General features: G+C 41.0%; 2 protein-coding genes across 2 annotated transcripts; both read left to right on the top strand.

Moving 5' to 3' along the window:
- The first annotated feature begins 1,607 nt into the window (after window positions 1–1,607).
- Window positions 1,608–19,644, top strand: LOC125419746 (wall-associated receptor kinase-like 10). Its single transcript, XM_060816724.1, has 3 exons — window positions 1,608–2,193; window positions 6,526–7,488; window positions 18,311–19,644. The coding sequence occupies exons 1-3, from the start codon at window positions 1,608–1,610 to the stop codon at window positions 19,525–19,527; spliced, it is 2,766 nt and encodes a 921-aa protein (XP_060672707.1). The 3' UTR covers window positions 19,528–19,644.
- Window positions 19,645–20,290: 646 nt separating this feature from the next.
- Window positions 20,291–22,081, top strand: LOC107416660 (wall-associated receptor kinase-like 10). Its single transcript, XM_048466225.2, has 3 exons — window positions 20,291–21,389; window positions 21,498–21,629; window positions 21,745–22,081. Exons 1-3 carry the CDS (start codon window positions 20,912–20,914, stop codon window positions 21,933–21,935), a joined length of 801 nt encoding a protein of 266 aa, XP_048322182.2. The 5' UTR covers window positions 20,291–20,911; the 3' UTR covers window positions 21,936–22,081.
- The last annotated feature ends 208 nt before the right edge of the window (window positions 22,082–22,289 follow it).

The following is a 22,289-nucleotide window of genomic DNA, read 5'->3' as shown; positions in this document are numbered from 1 at the left end:
TGGTTGATGTGCCAATGGTACTTGAAAGGGAGTTATTTTATTAAGTATTGATGTATGTATATGTACTTAACCAAGAATAATTGAGTTTGAGACCAATAAATCCACTACTCAATCAGTCGAAGGTGGTTCAATGTAAAGCTTAACATATTTACCAAAAAAAAAAAAAATGTAAAGCTCAACATATTTTAAATATTCAAATCATTAAAATTAATTAATTTATAAGAAGAGGTTTATTATTCCCAGGTCTCTGACAAATTCGATTGCAATTATTGATGAATGCAACCAAAGATAGCAATTATCGCGTTCATTTTCCTTAAGAGGGAAGACAGTTGATTTCATATAATTATGAAGAGGTGTTAAGCATATCATAAATACAATTCATTTATATAAGTGAGAGTAAATTAATATGAAAAGTGAGAGTAAATTAGTAAAATACATAGCTTAAAAATCAAAGTACAAAAAAGGGCTTCATTAAAAAAAATATATATGTAAAGAAAATAAGCAAATGGTTACTGAGTTAACAATTAGTGAATTGAAAATGCTTTATGTTACTGTATATGACCATCATAAATGAGATCCGCATATTCGCACGATATTTGAATTGACTATTCATTCACTTTTTCATATTAAAATTTGAATTTTGTAAAGTTTTTACAAAAATAAAAAATAAATAAAGAAATTAATATACAAAATTAAGTCAAATGTATCAAATTAATACTAATTGTCATGTTATTATCCAAAAAATAATAATCAATCATCACCAATAGCAAAAATAGCCAAACTTTTGTTAATTTATAAAACATTCAAATAAGATAGTAATTGGCTTTTTTAAAATAAAAATAGCCAAACTTTTGTTAAAATAAAGAAGAAGAAAGATAGTAATTGGCTTGGCACTAGAAAGGAAAAAAAATAATAATAATAATAAACATTTAAATAAGATACCACATGTGATTGATTTATATTCCAAAAAATCAATACTAACTTTAAAGCTTTAGAAAATTATACAATTTAATGAGAAAAACTACATGTGTCGGTTAGCGCTCCTGACGGAAAAAATAGACTCGTGAAGTCTAAACGAAGAATTATTGGTCAGAGAATTACAAAAAATTAAAAATTAAAAAAAAAAAATTGATCGATCAGATAGTATACGACGTAGTCTAAGGACGAAGTTGCAGAGAAATTTCAATACTTTTCTTTTTCTTTTTAGACCGAATAATATATATATATATATATACCGATTAAGAACTATCACGAGGAAAACAACCAAAAACAAAGAAAAAGAAAAAATGGTAGGAAAACAATTTCCATTTTATCTTATTTTGTTGTTTTCATGGCTTATGATGAATCACGTAGCATCAGAAATACCAACAGCCAAGAATGGCTGTCCTTCACACTGTGGAAATGTTAGCATCCCTTTCCCTTTTGGGATCAAACCGGGTTGTTTCCTCGACGAATGGTTCGAAATCATTTGCCAAAACGAAAACTCATCGAACACCGTTCCGAAACCCATCTTGAACAGAACAAAGCTAGAAGTGATCGAAATCTCTGTCGAAGGCACTCTTCAGGTGAGGAACCCAATCACCTTCTGGAATTGCAGTGATAAGAAAATGCGCGAAAGCACCAACTTAGAAGGAAGCCCTTTTAAGTACTCTCAAAACAACATCTTCGCAGCCGCTGGTTGCGGAGCCATTGTTCTGATGTATTCGGGCGAAGCATCCATTGGTGGATGCTCCTCCATTTGTAATGACACAGCTTATGGTAATAGCTGCAATGGTATAAATTGCTGCCAGACAACCATACCATCAAATCTCAAATCATTCAACACAAGTTTTCTCAACCTTCTGGGTGAGGGTAGCGGAAATCAATGTAAGTTTGCATTCATGGTGGACCAACGGTGGTTGGAATCAGGTTGGATGAATATTTCTGCAATCCATGAGATGGTTGATGTTACTGTGGAGCTTAATTGGGAGCTGTATCATTATTCAACCTATGATGTATTTGGGACTTTTGTGGAAACCAATAGCACGATTTTTGCAGAATACAATTGCTATAAGGACAATGAAACATCCGAATATGGTTGTTACAGAAACTCATATTGCTATATTTATACTGGAACGGTAGGTCAGCTAAGGCTTCAGTGTACATGCGGGTGGGGCTCCGAAGGAAACCCGTATCTTCACGGAGGATGTAAAGGTAAACTGGTTTTAGCCAAATATAGATTCCGGTTTGGGAAACATACATGAAAAATATCATTTTACTGAGTTTCAATTTTAGTTATACGACAAAATCAAAGACTCTACTTTAGCTTAAACTGAAGATATTATTTCAGTTCACATATTTTTAAAACGTATAAAGAAAAATATCTAATTAATTAATTGTCATTATTTGAGCTGCATATTGTCTGTGACTTTCAATATCATCCGTAACGATAAACTCTGTTTTACGCTTTGGTAATAGTTTTACAATGGCACGCACAGATGTTGAACCAGTTTGTTTTGCAAAAGTGATGTAACAAAATAGCAAAATCATTATTTTATTGGTTTCACAATGTCTGTATTAAAATTTTCACAAATTCACAAATTTCAGTGATCCATTTTTTATTGTGTTTAGTTTTTCACATGTTTATTTGTCAATGCATTTCAGATATTGATCAATGCAAGATAGATCCTAATTATTGTGGCGAAGGCTATATTTGTTATAACTTTCCTGGAGGCACTGGCTGCAGCCTTCCAGAACACAAAAAATCTCCACTGAAAGAGGTTTTAATGTGAAGTCCAGCCGCACCAACCACACCAACCTCACCAACCACAGCCGCACCAACCACAGCCACCATTGTTGACAGCCACCATTGTTGACATGCTGCACCGATCAACAATTGTGGGCTAAGATGTTGAAAATTGTGGCCTTGTAAGCCTATAAATAGGCTCCTTACCGTTCCATGATAACTAAGCCAAGAGAGCAATCTCAATCCTCCCAAGTGAGGAGAATTGAGAGAAAACTCCAAGAGAGAGAGTTGTTTAAGTTCCAGAGAGAACTTGAGAGAAGAGTGAGCAATTCCAGAGAGAATTGGAGAGTGCAGAGAGAGGTTCCACGAGAGAATCCTCCATGAGAGAAGTTTTTATTTTTGTATTCTATTTTTAAGAGATTAATAGAATTCTTTTATTTTCTTCTCATATTTCTTCTCTAAAGTAGTCAGAGAACCACAACAAGTGGTATTAGAGCTCCAGGTCGAGAGCTTGGGTCCAAAATTTGAAGAAACAAAGCTACTGTTCTTCAAGTTGGTGTTTCGGAAAGTTGCTCAAATAATTAATTTGACAATCCCAGATGAAAGTACCCGACGAGAGGAGAACAACGAATTTCGCCGGAGAAAAAACGGACGTTCCACGCGCCCGCACGCGCCGACTGAAATTTTTCTGCAACTGTTCACGCGCGCACGCGCCGCACGCGCCGTCTGGAGGTTGAAGACGACCACGTCAGCAGCCACGTCAGCGAACCCCTGCCACGTCATCTGCCACGCCGGCCGACACGTCATCTGCCACGTGTCGCCACGTCATCTGCCACGTGGTGACACGTCAGCACCATCTGCCACGTCAGCAATATTTTCTGAAATTACGGAACAGCCCCTGAAGTTACGGAAATTACGGAACAGCCCCTGAATTATTGAAAATTACAGATTGACCCCTGTAGTTTTCTGAAATTACGGTGCAGCCCCTGAACTATTGGAAATGACAGATTGACCCCTGTAGTTTCTGTATTTGCAGGTTGATCCAGAAATTTTGTGAAATTACATTTTTGCCCCAAAATTTCTGGTAATTATATTTTGACCCCGGAAGAGTCAAGTCCACCATTTTCGGCCGTTCCGGACGCAACGGTTAACTCCGTTTTGCCAAATTCAGCTCCATTTTTTGGTCAAGCCATAATGTCAATGGAAGAATCATCTTCGGGAGCTATGGTTAAGCTCACTGCCACAAATTATACACTTTGGAGACCTCGGATGGAAGATCTCCTCAATTGTAAGGATCTGTTTGATCCTATAGAAGCTAAAGGCGAAAACCCCGATCCCAGCAAAGTAGCAGAATGGAAGAAATTAAACAAGAAAACGATCGGTCAGATCAGGCAATGGATCGACCACAGTGTCTTCCATCATGTAGCAAAGGAAACGGATGCATATGCCCTCTGGACAAAATTGGAGGACATGTACCAGGCCAAGACTGCTCGGAACAAAGCCCTGTTGCTTAAGCGATTGGTACATCTCACATTACAGAGTGGAACTTCTGTAGCCGAGCATACCAGTGAGTTTCAGAGCTTGGTAAATCAACTATCTGCTGTGGATTACCAACTAGGGGATGAGGATCAGGCCCTCCTACTTCTAAGCTCTCTTCCAGACAGTTGGGAGACATTGGTAGTCTCTCTCAGCAATTCGGCCCCGAATGGCAAACTTACTATGGCTATGGTTAAGGATGCCCTATTTAATGAAGAGGCCAGGAGAAAGGACATTGGCATGGATCAGTCACATGCCCTCGTCACAGAGAGAGGAAGACAGCAAAGAGGTGGTCGAGATAGGGGGAGAGGCAGGAGCAAGAGCAGAGGCAGATCTACAGACGGCAGAAAATCATCGTATAAGTGCTATCATTGTGGCCTGGAGGGTCACATGAAGAAGAACTGCAGAAAGTTGTTGAGAGAGCAGAGACTTCAAGGTAATCAGCCGAAGAAGGATGGAGAGACACTAGTCACTTGTACAGGAGAAGTGGCGCTCTGCTCCACCGAAGAAGAGACATGCCTTCATATATCAACCCAAGATGTTGAGTGGGTAGTCGATACTGCAGCATCCTACCATGTCACTCCACACAGAGATTTCTTTAAAACGTACAAAGCAGGAGACTTTGGTACAGTAAAGATGGGAAATTCCAGTTTCGCAAAGATTATGGGAACTGGTGATATTCAGATAAAAACGAATGTTGGTTGTACAATCACTTTGAAGGATGTCCGTCATGTTCCAGACCTTCGGCTTAATCTACTTTCGGGAGCAGCCTTAGACAAGCAAGGCTATGACAACTACTTCAGCAAAGGCACATGGAAAATGACGAAAGGTGCCATAGTTGTCGCCCGAGGACATATTTGTGGAACGTTGTACAAGACTCATGTGAAGATATGTGCAGACAGCCTCAATATTGCAGAAGGAGAGGCGTCTCAAAATCTGTGGCATCAGAGACTCGGTCACATGAGTGAAAAAGGATTGTCCACTTTGGCAAGGAAGAAGCTTATCACTGTTTGCAAGGATGCTGTGCTAGATCCTTGTAATCACTGCTTGTTTGGTAAGCAACATAGAGTCTCCTTCAGTTCCTCTGCATCGAGAAGATCAGAGTTGCTTAGTCTGGTGCACTCTGATGTTTGTGGTCCCATGGAGGTGGAATCATTAGGTGGCAACAAGTATTACCTGACCTTCATTGATGATGCTTCACGGAAGGTGTGGGTATATTTCTTAAAGACAAAGGACCAGGTACTGGATTACTTCAAACTGTTTCATACCATGGTAGAGCGTGAAACAGGAAAGAAGCTGAAATGTCTCCGCTCAGATAATGGAGGCGAGTATACTTCCAAGGAGTTCGATGCCTACTGCAGAAGACACGGCATTCGACATGAGAAGACGGTCCCTCGCACCCCACAACATAATGGAATAGCCGAAAGAATGAACCGAACCATTATGGAAAAGGTCAGAAGTATGCTCAGTATGGCTAAGCTGCCAAAGCCATTCTGGGGAGAAGCTGTTCGTGCCGCCTGCTATTTAATCAACAGATCACCGTCAGTACCGTTGAATTTTGAAATTCCGGAGAAAATGTGGTCGGGTAAGATTCCCTCCTACTCTCATTTAAGAGTGTTTGGTTGTATAGCTTATGTACATGTATCCAAGGAGCTCAGACAGAAGCTCGATGCAAGATCTACTCCATGCATCTTTATAGGATATGGAGACGAAGAATTCGGATACAGGTTATGGGACCCGAAAACCAAGAAGGTTATTAGAAGCAGGGATGTAGTATTCCAAGAAAACCAGAAAATGGAAGACATTGAAAAGCCCAGAATGTCTCCTAATTATAGTTCTAGTGCCGAGAATTTTTTGTCCTAATCCAGCACCAGCACAAATAGCCACAGAGGATAATGAGGTGCATGAAGATATACCAGAAGCAGACCAGGAGGAAGAAGGGGATATTGAGCAGGGGGAGACTCAATCCTCTCAAGCAGCTGCAGGGCCATCACAGCGGTCAGATGATGGTACACCTCCTGAAACCAGTGGTTTACAAGTTCGGAGATCTGAGCGAGGCCGAAATCCATCAAAGAGATTTCCAGAAACTGAGTATATTCTGCTTACTGAAGAAGGGGAGCCAGAGAGTTTCCAAGAAGCTGTTTCTCATCAAGAGAAGGAAAAGTGGCTGCAAGCAATGCAAGATGAGATGGAATCCTTGCAGAAAAATCATACTTATGAGTTGGTTAAGCTTCCAACAGGAAAGAAGGCACTAAAGAATAAATGGGTGTTCAAGCTCAAGAAAGATGGCAGCGGAAGGGTGGTGAAACACAAAGCCCGATTGGTGGTCAAAGGATTTCTTCAGAAGAAAGGAATTGACTTTGATGAGATTTTTTCACCAGTGGTAAAAATGACTTCAATTCGAGTCATTTTTGGTTTAGTAGCAAGTCTAAACCTAGAGCTTGAGCAGATGGATGTGAAGACAGCATTTCTTCACGGTGATTTACATGAAGAAATCTACATGGAGCAGCCAGAAGGATTTGAGGTTTCAGGGAAAGAAAACCTCGTATGCAAGCTAAAGAAGAGCTTGTATGGCCTCAAGCAAGCACCAAGACAATGGTATAAGAAGTTTGACTCATTTATGGTGAGTCAAGGTTATAAAAGGACTGCAGCAGACCAGTGTGTTTATATTCAAAAATTTTCAGGTGGAAACTTCATTGCACTTTTGCTATATGTGGACGACATGTTGATCGTTGGACAAGATGCAATGAAGATTAGTAAGCTGAAGAAAGCATTGTCTAAGTCCTTTGATATGAAAGACTTAGGACCAGCTCAACAAATTTTGGGAATGCAAATAATCCGAGACAGGAAGAATAGAAGGTTATGGCTATCTCAAGAGAAGTATGTTGAACGGGTGATAAAGAGATTCAACATGGATAAAGCCAAACCGGTCAGCATTCCACTTGCAAATCATTTCAAGTTGAGTAAGAGAATGTGCCCCTCATCCAAAGAAGAGATAGAGGAGATGGCTTCAGTACCATATTCTTCAGCGGTAGGAAGTCTGATGTATGCAATGGTGTGTACCAGACCAGACATTGCTCATGCAGTAGGTGTTGTGAGCAGATTTCTTTCAAATCCTGGAAAGAAACACTGGGAAGCAGTCAAATGGATTCTCAGGTATCTTAAAGGTACATCGAAGCTGTGCTTGTGCTACGGGGGAGGTGATCCAATCTTAGAAGGCTATACAGATGCAGATATGGCCGGAGACACTGTCAGGACCCGTCCAGAATTCCTCCTCCGGAACCCTAGACAGCCCTGATCCCAGGGAAATACCACCGAACCTTCCAACAGAAAATCCGGCAGCACCTCCCCTAAGGGATTTACTTACCACAAATTTACCTGCACTGAAAACACACTTCAAAAATATCCCCTTATTCCTCCCACAAACTACAAATTGGTTCCACAAATTTCAGCACTTCAAAACAAAAATACAGTAATCCAGTGCAAGATAAATACAACAAGAGTGAAAGAAATAGTACAACTGCAATAAAGAAGAACAGGGTACTTCACGAAGTAAAATAGCGATGAAGATCAAGTCCGCTCTGGATGAACACCGACAACCTGGTACCTAGAGGAACGGAATTTAAGAGTGTGAGATGCTAATCATCTCAGTGAGCGACCCTACTACAATACCATATATTATCACAGTAATAAGTATAAATAATAATTATTTAGAAATAATAATTTCTCTCAAAACCCTTACAATTCTCTCAGTTGGAAAGGTTCCCCTTTTAAAACATTTTCACAAAACCCTTTATTCATATTCCCCGAAAACCAAGACATCAATTAAATACCAGAAGCGGTAACAATTATATTTTTAATTCCAATTCAGTTTCCAAACATTTTATTTTTAAAACACAGTTCTGAAAATCATTTGATGCACCCACTATATACCAGTGGCGCCAACAGTACCCAGCGTCCCAAGGTACCGCCAGACAGGAGGTTATAGAAAGAAACCGGCATACGGTCGCGTGGCGTCCCACAGCGCCGCTGCTAACCTGGTGTCCCGGCCAATGGGGGGTGGCCGCCCTCTCCGATGGCATCCACAGGACACCCTCATAATATCAACCGCGCGCTACTCACACCCACCTGCGCGCTAATCACAACCGTGTGCACACTAACCATATCACATATACCATATCACATAATCAGAACACCAGTACGTGCACGGTGCATCTAAAAATTATAAAATCCATAAATTTAAATCATAAAACAAATTTCACATTTTTCATAAGCATAGCGGGCATAATCCATCCGCTTGAACCGGGAAATTCTCCACAATTTCCTTATAATCCATACCATAAATTCCATGATTTTCAAATCCACCAACTCCCAAAATCCATCAATTCAAATATCCACATTTTTCCAAGCATAATAATTTCTCGAAATATCATAATCAAATCTCATAATATTCCATGGGCATATTTTATAAAAATTGAAATCACCAATATAACCAAATATTTTCCTTGAAATATTTGAAAATCAAATCGTGCCCAATTTAATATTAAAACCACACCAATTTCAAAATCCTCAAAACCATAAATTAATTTCACATGGCATAAATTTGTAGAATTCGCATTTTCTTAAATCCAATAAATTCATAAATAATTCTACAATAATCCAATAAATATTTGGCACATAGAAATTAAATTCCAAATATTTAAATCACACATTATATATTCACCAATTAAATTCCCAAAATTAATTTGAAGGTGGGTCACTCACCTGGAGCACGCAATTAACCCATGATCCACTACGGGATCAATTCTACGACTCACCGGTGCTCCTAGAACAAAATTCACAGACAGTCAAATAAATTAATATTTTATTCGGGTAAATAATACCCGGTACCCGGGGGGTCAAAACACAAACGATATCTAGAATTTACGAGTTATATACCGAATCGAAGCTCGAGTGATGCTAATCACAGATCCGGTCTTAATTTTCGATGATCGTACCCGACGGGGTTTGAATTTCGACGGGAAGCTTTTCGGGTTTCGGCTCCGCAATTCTCCCAAACCGTCGCGAATTGGCGGAAACGGAAGTCGGATTTGGGTTCAGGAGGTCGAACACTGCGGACTGGAGCTGGCCGGAATTTTCGGGTACTCGCCGGAACAGTATTTTCCGGCGGGCCGCCACGTCACCGGCAACCGTCGCCGGAACAGTAATTTCCGACGGTGGCCGTTTGCTGTGAAATTTTGCAGATTTGTAGATCGTGAGGAGAGCAATCCAACCGGACCGACGGTGAGCAAAACGGAGGTCGGACGGCGGAGAAATCACCGTTTGAAGATTTTCGATCCCTCGCCTGAAAACGCTCCGATCCCGGCGCGTCGGTGGTCCGATGGCCGTGATTTTTGGTGGGTAGGCCGGACTTGAGGAGAGGATGCTGGGTGTATGGCGCGTGTACTGTATATCGGCCGGAATAGTGCCGATTCGCGGTGGCCGGCGGTGGAGGGGAAAAATCGCCGCCAAACTTCGGACGTCCGATCCGGGCGCGTCCGGCGGCCGTTCGCCGTGAAATTTGGAGGTTTTGCCGGAAATGAGGTGGGCAATCTGGCTGGCCGGCGCGTGTACAGTAACTAGGCCGGAAAAACATGAAAATGACCGGCGGCCGGCGGGTCCTCTCTCTCTCTTTCTCTCTCCTCTCTCTCTTTCTCTCTCTTCTCTCTCTTTCTCTCTCTTCCCCGAGAGTTTTTTCAAAATTAAAACCCTGCATGACACTGTTCATGCCACGTGGACCACTCAGAAGCTGACACGTGGCATTTCACTGTTCACCGACCCAAAAACATTAAAATAATACGGTATCCAGTAAACTTCAAACGTCCATAACTTTTTAACCGGATGTCCTTTTTGAGCGTGCCGCTAGTCTGTGAACTCGTATCGACGAGCACTTCACAACCATGCATGAGTCAAAGCTCAATTCCCCATAAAAAAAAAGTCAACTCCGGCACCCCTTGGACAGTTTGGACCGCAACTTGTTTCGTCCATAACTTTCAAACCGTAGCTCCGTTTTCGACGTGCTACCAGTCTACGAACTCGTGGCATCGTGCACTTCGCCACAGTACCCTAGTCAACTCAAAATTCTCACCGACTCAAAAAGTCAACTTTTGACCCCCTTCGGTCAACGGTCAACGGTCAACCTCGGTCAACGTGCACGGATTCCGGTGCGATTTGGGACGGGGTGTTACAGCCTTCCCCCATTACAAAAATTTCGTCCTCGAAATTTCCGCGCGTCACTGGAACAAACAAGGGTTCTGATCACGCACCTGCGCTTCGGGCTCCCATGTCGCTTCCTCGACTAAGTAGTTCCTTGCCAACCAATCCATGCCCAACACTACTTCAAGTCCGGATAGATCCAACAGGATCAGGTCTGCTTCCATCACTTGATCTGTGAAATCGTCGGGCGTAGTCCTGGCTCCCTGCTGCGTCATAGCAAACACCCGGCCTTGACTTGTCTGCTGGGTTCTCCTTCCTCTACCTCGACTCGATCCTGCAGACGGCTGTACTGATCCCGAAGAAACTCCTACTGGCTGACTCCCCTGGGAACTCTATCCTGGAAATATCCCCGTATGCTGTGTCCGTCGACCTGCTTCTAGCACACTGCTGCTACCATAAGGGCAATCCCTCCTTATGTGGCCTGGCTGCCCACACCGAAAGCATAAACCATCCATCTGACACTGCCCAGAATGATTCCCCCTACAAAGTGGACAAATCCGCGGAGAACCAATGCGTGACTGCTGATACGAGCTTGCATCCACACTGATCGAATGGCGAGCTGGCTGGGGCATGCGATAACTATCTCTCCTCTGGAATCTGCCTCGTGGGCTTAACCCATCACTGTCTGAGCCTGAGCTATGGCTCTTCTTAGCTGCCCCCTGTCGAGGTACTCCGCTATACGATCCTTCGAATGATCTGCGCCTCGAGGGTCTGTGTATCTCCTCCTGTCTCTCTAGCTCGAGCGCTGCATCCCTGGCGGACTGATAGGTGGGATGTACTGATCCAGAAAGGGTGTAGCCGATGCTCTCTTTCAATCCGTCTATGAACCTCACCTTCTTCGTGTGATCGTCGGGAATCAGGTGCATGCAGAATCCTGATAGTTCTCGGAATCTCCTCTCGTACTCGGTCACTGTCATGTTCCCCTGTCGCAGTTCCTCGAACTCTCTCCTTCTCGCCTCACGGTACGCAGGAGGACAAAACTCAGTAAAGAAGGCCATCTTGAACTGATCCCACGTATGCCTTGCACGAACAACTGGGCTAACTTCTCGGGTGAAAAACGTTCTCGCACCGGTAGGAAGTGTGCCGACTTGGTGAGACGATCAATGATTACCCAAATGCCGTCGTACCTTCTAGGTGTGGAAGGAAGCTTGAATACGAAGTCCATGTTGAGTTCTTCCCACTTCCACACGGGAATCGGTAAAGGTTGGAGTAATCCCGAAGGCTTCTGTCTTTCTGCTTTCACTTGTTGACAAAGCAAACACTTTGATACGAAGTCTGCCACTTCTCTCTTCATACCAATCCACCAATAATACTTAACAAGCGTCCGATACATCTTGGTACTCCCAGGATGCATCGCATACATCGAGCTATGCGCCTCCTCCAAAATCTCCTTCTTGAGTCCTGGGATATCCGGAACGCAAAGTCGTCCTTTATACACGAGGGCTCCATCCCTCCTTATGGAAAATTCCGGATCAAGACCTTCTTGTACCTTGCCCTTAATTGTCCTCAACTTAGGATCTTCCATTTGGGTCTCTACTATACGATCCACCAACACCGGTCGTACCTGGAAGCTAGCCATGAGAACTCCTGAAGGATGCATATGCATTAACACCCCCATCTTCTTCAACTCCACCATGAGAGGTAGTTGGATGACTTGGATGTGAGCAAGGGATCCAGTAGCCTTCCTACTCAAAGCATCTGCCACTACATTCGCCTAATAGTGACTTTAACTTCCCTCTTGTGCAACTTTTCTTCTCATGCCCACTAATTAAGGATAGTCAAATTGGTCCACGAGAACACGATCTACAAGTCTTGGTCATAGTCGAACGCTAACCATAAGGTGCTTCTAAAGCATGCATCCTTAAACCAACAACCAACTCTCGTGACTCGATCAGCACTTTAAAAGGTTAGATTAGAACTTAAGTCTAATTTCCTCAAATACTGGTATCACCAAGTTAAGGTTGAGATTAATTCACTTGTCTTCGATTACCCTTCTAGTACTTACAATTATAAAACCCTTGCTCCTCATTGATTAACCAATAGTCTTAACCTCGACAAACATCAATCTTTCTTTTAACTAAATCAAGGTCATGAATAAAATTTCTCAACATCCAAATACCATTCTTGAAAACCCTAAGTTTCCCTTATTTCAAATAAATTCCATGAATCCACACCTCAAGCAATAAGAAATTTAAATCTTAATTCTAGCATCACCACCAATACTATGAACAAATCACTAGATCCTTAACCCAATAAAGTATTCCACACTTCTTAAATTCTAACTCCGTCCCAAAAATCATACTCCTTATCATTGTAAATTATCACCAACAATATCAACCACCTTGAATCGATAAAGCACCACCAATACGAACCTTAAATCTCCAAGGAAATAAGATATCAAGATCTTAGCTTCTAGAATGAAAATAACCATGCTTAAACATCCAACCATGCCTAAGGAATCATCCTCATCTCATTAACCTCATCAACCACCAAGTAGAACTTTAGTCGCTATCCGGATCTTGCTTGATTCTCTAAACGCTGTCGTACCTTCTCTTTGTGAACGATAGTTTAAGCACGAAATCCATGTTTACATCTCCCTACTTTTACTTATCGGTGACCTAAGTACCTTTATTCGGATCTTGCAACTTCCTTTATCGTGCCAAACCACAATGTCATCTAGTGAGCATTCCATACGTCTTGGTACCCTTGGGGTGTATCGTATACCTTGAATCGCGTGCTTCCTTTAGGATCTCCTTTTTGAACTCAACGATACCCTGCTTTGGATTCTCGACTGGCGATACTTAACCCTTAAGTCGCTCTTGGAAAAACCATAACATAAAACAAATAATAAAATATATTTTTCAAATATACCTAACTTGCATAGGCAATTGTTAAAACTCCACATTGAAATTCATATCTTAAAATCCATAGCATAAAATAAAATATGCACGCTTGTAATGGAGGTACGTACAACACCTTCTACATGTTACGTAATCCATGATTCCAACTGTCGCCGACACTCTGCTACCAATACAAACCAGGGTGGTTGCCAATATTGGCCGTCCAATTCCCCGGGCTCGTAGGCAACATGATCATGGGGCTAGCTCTACATGGACCACATTGGTTCGCCGCCTCCATATGGTGCAGTATAATATTAAACAATATAACATACAGATACATGTACGAGCACAAACCAAAAATACTTGAATAAAACACCTTTAATTTCAAATACCACTTTGAAAAGCATTTAAATTTTGATAATCGATCGGGAAAATATTTTGACGCCTTGAAATCGATCGACACACATCCTTAGGCAATCATCCTTCTTCTCCATGAACGAAACGGATACCATTCACGATGATAAGCTTGACCTTCAAAAAGAAAAGGCATCCTCGACCATCGACTAGGCCATAGGAATTTCCCGTTGGGCTAGATGATCCTAATTGACACCCTCGAAGATTAGAGTTATTCAAACTCGGGCAACGAATTTACTTCGAGACAAACAGAAAGAACGCTTTCACACGGGTAAAACGAGAGATTAAACACGGATAGGATGCACAACAATGCACAGTCCCTTAGGAATACTAGAACCTAGAGCTCTGATACCAACTGTCAGGACCCGTCCAGAATTCCTCCTCCGGAACCCTAGACAGCCCTGATCCCAGGGAAATACCACCGAACCTTCCAACGGAAAATCCGGCAGCACCTCCCCTAAGGGATTTACTTACCACAAATTTACCTGCATTGAAAACACACTTCAAAAATATCCCCTTATTCCTCCCACAAACTACAAATTGGTTCCACAAATTTCAGCACTTCAAAACAAAAATACAGTAATCCAGTGCAAGATAAATACAACAAGAGTGAAAGAAATAGTACAACTGCAATAAAGAAGAACAGGGTACTTCACGAAGTAAAATAGCGATGAAGATCAAGTCCGCTCTGGATGAACACCGACAACCTGGTACCTAGAGGAACGGAATTTAAGAGTGTGAGATGCTAATCATCTCAGTGAGCGACCCTACTACTATACCATATATTATCACAGTAATAAGTATAAATAATAATTATTTAGAAATAATAATTTCTCTCAAAACCCTTACAATTCTCTCAGTTGGAAAGGTTCCCCTTTTAAAACATTTTCACAAAACCCTTTATTCATATTCCCCGAAAACCAAGACATCAATTAAATACCAGAAGCGGTAACAATTATATTTTTAATTCCAATTCAGTTTCCAAACATTTTATTTTTAAAACACAGTTCTGAAAATCATTTGATGCACCCACTATATACCAGTGGCGCCAACAGTACCCAGCGTCCCAAGGTACCGCCAGACAGGAGGTTATAGAAAGAAACCGGCATACGGTCGCGTGGCGTCCCACAGCGCCGCTGCTAACCTGGTGTCCCGGCCAATGGGGGGTGGCCGCCCTCTCCGATGGCATCCACAGGACACCCTCATAATATCAACCGCGCGCTACTCACACCCACCTGCGCGCTAATCACAACCGTGTGCACACTAACCATATCACATATACCATATCACATAATCAGAACACCAGTACGTGCACGGTGCATCTAAAAATTATAAAATCCATAAATTTAAATCATAAAACAAATTTCACATTTTTCATAAGCATAGCGGGCATAATCCATCCGCTTGAACCGGGAAATTCTCCACAATTTCCTTATAATCCATACCATAAATTCCATGATTTTCAAATCCACCAACTCCCAAAATCCATCAATTCAAATATCCACATTTTTCCAAGCATAATAATTTCTCGAAATATCATAATCAAATCTCATAATATTCCATGGGCATATTTTATAAAAATTGAAATCACCAATATAACCAAATATTTTCCTTGAAATATTTGAAAATCAAATCGTGCCCAATTTAATATTAAAACCACACCAATTTCAAAATCCTCAAAACCATAAATTAATTTCACATGGCATAAATTTGTAGAATTCGCATTTTCTTAAATCCAATAAATTCATAAATAATTCTACAATAATCCAATAAATATTTGGCACATAGAAATTAAATTCCAAATATTTAAATCACACATTATATATTCACCAATTAAATTCCCAAAATTAATTTGAAGGTGGGTCACTCACCTGGAGCACGCAATTAACCCATGATCCACTACGGGATCAATTCTACGACTCACCGGTGCTCCTAGAACAAAATTCACAGACAGTCAAATAAATTAATATTTTATTCGGGTAAATAATACCCGGTACCCGGGGGGTCAAAACACAAACGATATCTAGAATTTACGAGTTATATACCGAATCGAAGCTCGAGTGATGCTAATCACAGATCCGGTCTTAATTTTCGATGATCGTACCCGACGGGGTTTGAATTTCGACGGGAAGCTTTTCGGGTTTCGGCTCCGCAATTCTCCCAAACCGTCGCGAATTGGCGGAAACGGAAGTCGGATTTGGGTTCAGGAGGTCGAACACTGCGGACTGGAGCTGGCCGGAATTTTCGGGTACTCGCCGGAACAGTATTTTCCGGCGGGCCGCCACGTCACCGGCAACCGTCGCCGGAACAGTAATTTCCGACGGTGGCCGTTTGCTGTGAAATTTTGCAGATTTGTAGATCGTGAGGAGAGCAATCCAACCGGACCGACGGTGAGCAAAACGGAGGTCGGACGGCGGAGAAATCACCGTTTGAAGATTTTCGATCCCTCGCCTGAAAACGCTCCGATCCCGGCGCGTCGGTGGTCCGATGGCCGTGATTTTTGGTGGGTAGGCCGGACTTGAGGAGAGGATGCTGGGTGTATGGCGCGTGTACTGTATATCGGCCGGAATAGTGCCGATTCGCGGTGGCCGGCGGTGGAGGGGAAAAATCGCCGCCAAACTTCGGACGTCCGATCCGGGCGCGTCCGGCGGCCGTTCGCCGTGAAATTTGGAGGTTTTGCCGGAAATGAGGTGGGCAATCTGGCTGGCCGGCGCGTGTACAGTAACTAGGCCGGAAAAACATGAAAATGACCGGCGGCCGGCGGGTCCTCTCTCTCTCTTTCTCTCTCCTCTCTCTCTTTCTCTCTCTTCTCTCTCTTTCTCTCTCTTCCCCGAGAGTTTTTTCAAAATTAAAACCCTGCATGACACTGTTCATGCCACGTGGACCACTCAGAAGCTGACACGTGGCATTTCACTGTTCACCGACCCAAAAACATTAAAATAATACGGTATCCAGTAAACTTCAAACGTCCATAACTTTTTAACCGGATGTCCGTTTTGAGCGTGCCGCTAGTCTGTGAACTCGTATCGACGAGCACTTCACAACCATGCATGAGTCAAAGCTCAATTCCCCATAAAAAAAAAGTCAACTCCGGCACCCCTTGGACAGTTTGGACCGCAACTTGTTTCGTCCATAACTTTCAAACCGTAGCTCCGTTTTCGACGTGCTACCAGTCTACGAACTCGTGGCATCGTGCACTTCGCCACAGTACCCTAGTCAACTCAAAATTCTCACCGACTCAAAAAGTCAACTTTTGACCCCCTTCGGTCAACGGTCAACGGTCAACCTCGGTCAACGTGCACGGATTCCGGTGCGATTTGGGACGGGGTGTTACACCCTGATAATAGAAAGTCTACATCAGGTTATCTCTGCACTTTTGCAGTGGGAGCTGTGTCATGGCTGTCAAGATTGCAGAAGTGTGTTGCTTTATCCACTACTGAAGCAGAGTACATTGCCGCAGCGGAAGCGGGTAAGGAAATGTTGTGGTTAAAGCGTTTTCTCACAGAATTGGGCATCAAGCAAGAAGACTACAAGATACATTGTGATAACCAAAGTGCCATGGATTTGAGCAAAAATTCAATGTATCATTCCCGTACAAAGCACATTGACATCCGCTATCATTGGATACGCGAAGTAATAGATCAACAGTTGCTGAAACTGATGAAGATCCACACAAAAGAGAATCCAGCAGATATGCTAACAAAAGTTGTTGCTCAAGAGAAGCTGAAGCTATGCAGAGACATAGCTGGAATAGATGGCAGATGACCATCAGTTTTTAAATGCGGCTGGAGGGGGAGAATTGTGAAGTCCAGCCGCACCAACCACACCAACCTCACCAACCACAGCCGCACCAACCACAGCCACCATTGTTGACATGCTGCACCGATCAACAATTGTGGGCTAAGATGTTGAAAATTGTGGCCTTGTAAGCCTATAAATAGGCTCCTTACCGTTCCATGATAACTAAGCCAAGAGAGCAATCTCAATCCTCCCAAGTGAGGAGAATTGAGAGAAAACTCCAAGAGAGAGAGTTGTTTAAGTTCCAGAGAGAACTTGAGAGAAGAGTGAGCAATTCCAGAGAGAATTGGAGAGTGCAGAGAGAGGTTCCACGAGAGAATCCTCCATGAGAGAAGTTTTTATTTTTGTATTCTATTTTTAAGAGATTAATAGAATTCTTTTATTTTCTTCTCATATTTCTTCTCTAAAGTGGTCAGAGAACCACAACATTTAATTGGTATGCTCTAATTAATGAATCACTAATTAATTCAACTAGTATATATATATATATATATATAAAATAAGAAAAACAAAAAAGCTATGAATGGTGTCTGGATTCGAGTACAAAATATTACATATTGAGCAGATTAAAAACCTTCCTTTATTGCCTTGTCTTTTCCCAACGTACCACAAAACATGGACATTTTTTGTTGAATTTATAAGGGTTGTTATCCAACACATATGGCACAAATTGTATTTTATGTTGTCAACTTCATGCAATTGACTATTGAGGTTATTTTTCCTTTTTGATTGATGAATGCAGGTGTTGGCAGCGGCGTCCTTGGATTGTTGTTTCTATCGGCTTCGGCATGGTTGCTAACTAAGTATATGAGAAAAAGACGCATAGAAAAGTTTTTCAAACAAAATGGTGGATTGTTGTTACAAGAACAATTATCTTCAGGGGAAGCCAATATTGAGAAAACCAAGTTGTTTAAATCAGATGAGTTAGAGAAGGCAACTGACCAGTTTAACATGAACAGAGTTCTTGGCCAGGGAGGTCAAGGTACTGTTTACAAAGGAATGTTGGCAGATGGAAAAATTGTTGCTGTCAAGAAATCTAAAAAGGTTGATGCATTCAAAGTTACGGAGTTCATTAATGAAGTTGTCATTCTTTCACAAATTAATCACAGGAATGTTGTGAAACTACTGGGATGTTGTTTAGAAACTGAAGTTCCTCTGCTAGTTTATGAGTTTATACCAAACGGAACATTGTTTCGGTATATCCATGATCAAAATGAGGACTTTCAACTAACATGGGAAACCCGATTACGAATTGCAAAGGAAATTGCAGGAGCTTTTTCCTACTTGCATTCTGCCGCTTCCTTTCCCATTTATCACCGTGACATAAAGTCTTCAAATATTCTCCTAGACGAAAAGTACAGAGCAAAAATAGGAGATTTTGGAACTTCAAGATCGGTTACCATTGAGCAAACACACCTCACCACATTAGTATATGGCACATTTGGATACTTGGACCCTGAGTACTTCCAGTCAAGCCAGTTTACCGATAAGAGTGATGTATATAGCTTTGGGGTGGTTCTTGCTGAGCTGTTGACAGGACGAAAACCAGTTTTTATTGAGGCAGAGGAAGGAGGAAGTCTTGCAGCGTCTTTCATTCTTTCCATGGAAGATAATCGTTTGTTTGACATTGTTGATGCTCAAGTTTTGAAGGAAGCAACTGGCAAAAAAGAAGCAATAATAGCAGTTGCTAAACTTGCGAAAAGATGCTTGGATTTGAGTGGAAGGAAAAGACCTTCGATGAAAGAAGTGGCAATGGATCTGGAGCGAATTCAAAAATCAGTTAAAGCTTCTAATTATGTTGAGCAAAATGTTGAAGTGGTTGAATTTGATCGAAATCAAATGACTGCACCTTGGGATGATGTTTCGATATCGACATGGTCAGCTTCTTATGGTGGTATTGCTTCCTCATCGGATATGGAAGCACCTCTAAATGAGAAACATATGCTTACTTATAAGTAATTTCCTTTTCCATTTTTTGTTAATCATCAGTAAAGATAGTAATATATAGAGCATATTAGCAAATTGAAAAATGCACATTTGCTTTGATGAATTTCTTCAATATCATCACATAGAATAGTTACCACGCAATGAGTGTCTAATGCTAGCAGACTCGTTCCATGACCAAATCCTCCTTAATTTAATTACTGAAGTGACCTATAGATGAATTTCTTTTTTCTTGGTCTTTCTATTTTTACCCAACATCTAATTATTTATTCATATATGTGTATATATATATATATGACCCAATGACCATTAATTAAAAATTGAAACTCGGTTTGAATTGATGTCTCTACCAACCTAAGCATTAATTGCAAAAGCTTTCTTTTTGGGTTTTCGACATCTCGACATTTCGTAGAAATTACTCTTTGTTTCATCCGGAACAATTCGATAGTTGGCGTAATAGAACATTTGAAACTCTAGTAACATTCATTATGATATAGTCTGACCAATTGAGTCATAATATTCAAATAATCAATTAATGATGGTGAGCAACAGCTTAGTTTGCTTACATTTTTATTATTTTTTTCTGTCTCATTTTCTTTTCCTCTGCCTTGTCACGCTGACTCGATAATGCATTGCATAAAATTAAACGGTCAAACAGAGCAGCTGGTAGAACATTCTGTGTTCTGACTAACAATCCACCTTGAACTTTCCTTGATCAAGATCCAATATAAAGAAAAAAAGAAAACAAACAAACAAACACATTCAAACAAATATGGACATGTAATGTGTTTTTTTGTTTTAGTTATTAACGTAGATAACCGAAGTTTATTTTATTTTATTTTATTTTATTATTATTGTTATTTATTTATTTATTTATTTATTATTATTATTATTATTTTGGTAATAATCATAGATAACCGAGTCAATACAGACAAGAAAACGAAGAAAACAGAGGATCCAGAAAACAGAGGAACATGGTTGGCAAAATGATAACCCATGTCCTTCTTTTATGTTTTTTCGTCATTGAAGTAGCATCAGGAGCGCCCACAGCCAAGTCAGGCTGTCAAAAGCAATGCGGAAACGTGAGCATCCCATACCCTTTCGGAATCGGATCCGGCTGTTTCCTCAATGAATGGTTTGAAGTACTTTGCATCAAAGACAACACCATACCACTTTTAAGCACATCAAGCAGGAAGTGATAGAGATTTCCGTCGAAGCTGGCACGATTCTGGTTAGAAACCCCATTACCTTTTGGAACTGCAACAGAGAAACCCGCCAGAGCCCCAACTTGGAAGGTAGCCCTTTTGTGTTTTCACAGAAGAACAGATTCACCGCTGTAGGTTGTGGAGCATTTGGGTTGTTGATTTCGTCGAAATTGTCGACGAATATTGCCGGCTGCATGTCCACTTGCGGTGAGACTGGAAACCACAGCTGTAGTGGGATAAATTGCTGCCAGACAAACATCCCCTTGAATCTAAATTCCTTCAAGACCACTTTTCATGCCGTTGACAGCGAAAAAGAGAAGGTTTGCAAGTATGCTTTCCTTGTGGATCAAGATTGGTTTATGTCCAATTTTACCGATATTTATTCGTTTAAAGAGATGGTTGATGTGCCTGTGTTGCTTGAATGGGAATTATATTATTCAGCGTTTGATGTATTTGGAACTTCTTTTGAGACTAATAAATCAACTTGGTCAAATCCCAAATGCTATTGGGATAGTGTAAACTCCGAGTATGGATGCTACAGAAATTCGACTTGCTATACATATTATAATGATATTGCCACTTCTTCTTCAGTAATATTCAATCAGTCCAGGGTTGAATGTAGCTGTGGATGGGGATTTGAAGGAAACCCTTATCTTATTGAAGGATGTAAAGGTATGTTAAAGTAAAACTCTACACCATTTCCACATTTAAACTCGCAATATTCTTGAAAATTTTAAATTTCTGAGGTGTCTGAAAATAATTTGTTTGTTTTGCTGGCAGATATTGATGAATGCAAGGAAGATAGCAATAGCTGTACACAGTACGGTGGAGTTTGTCAAAACGATTTTGGGGGTTACGGATGCTACTATCCATCTCATAATGAACACTCTGTGCTTAATCTCATCCGTATTGGTATTGATCCCGCATGCATGAATCAGTTCTGTTTATGAACAAACAGTTTCAATTTTTGGAAGTTGTAATATTGTAGTTTGATTTTTATTTCTTTTGGGGTGGTGTTGTTGTGCAGGTATTGGCAGCATCATTGGATTGTTGATTGTACTTGCTGGCGCGTGGTGGTTATATAAGAGAATGAAGGAGGGTGGAAGAGTAGCTAGTTTGGATGGGAATAGAGAAATTGAGTTAAAGGGGACTGAAAACTCAAACGAAGCTTCTAATGTTCTAATACCACTAGTAGCATCCCAGCCACAATTACAATGATCAGCAATTTTTATACATATCAAGTGGTGATGTTTAGGTGATTTACAATAGAAATATCATGTGTAATGAATACTATTGAGTATAAGTATTGTAAATTAATGAGAGAATCTTTTGCCAAAAATACATTTAATATCAGAGTAATAGATAGATATTGTTGTGGTTCTCTGACCACTTTAGAGAAGAAATATGAGAAGAAAAATAAAAGAATTCTATTAATCTCTTAAAAATAGAATACAAAAATAAAAACTTCTCTCATGGAGGATTCTCTCGTGGAACCTCTCTCTGCACTCTCCAATTCTCTCTGGAATTGCTCACTCTTCTCTCAAGTTCTCTCTGGAACTTAAACAACTCTCT

Source organism: Ziziphus jujuba, chromosome 4 (assembly GCF_031755915.1).
Source record: "Ziziphus jujuba cultivar Dongzao chromosome 4, ASM3175591v1".
Classification (NCBI taxonomy): Eukaryota; Viridiplantae; Streptophyta; class Magnoliopsida; order Rosales; family Rhamnaceae; genus Ziziphus; species Ziziphus jujuba.
The sequence above is the reverse complement of the archived record's forward strand: the minus strand, read 5'-3'. Positions and strand labels throughout refer to the sequence as shown.

Bases quoted from the DNA above. Each gene is read 5' to 3' on its own strand.
- LOC125419746 (XM_060816724.1), top strand. From the start codon at position 1,608: ATGCGCGAAAGCACCAACTTAGAAGGAAGCCCTTTTAAGTACTCTCAA. The intron at 2,194-6,525 runs GTAAACTGGTTT...TAAAGAATAAAT, and splicing joins TCTTCACGGAGGATGTAAAG to GGGTGTTCAAGCTCAAGAAA. The intron at 7,489-18,310 runs ATGCAGATATGG...TGATGAATGCAG, and splicing joins AATCTTAGAAGGCTATACAG to GTGTTGGCAGCGGCGTCCTT.
- LOC107416660 (XM_048466225.2), top strand. From the start codon at position 20,912: ATGTCCACTTGCGGTGAGACTGGAAACCACAGCTGTAGTGGGATAAAT. The intron at 21,390-21,497 runs GTATGTTAAAGT...TTTTGCTGGCAG, and splicing joins TCTTATTGAAGGATGTAAAG to ATATTGATGAATGCAAGGAA. The intron at 21,630-21,744 runs GTATTGATCCCG...GTTGTTGTGCAG, and splicing joins GCTTAATCTCATCCGTATTG to GTATTGGCAGCATCATTGGA.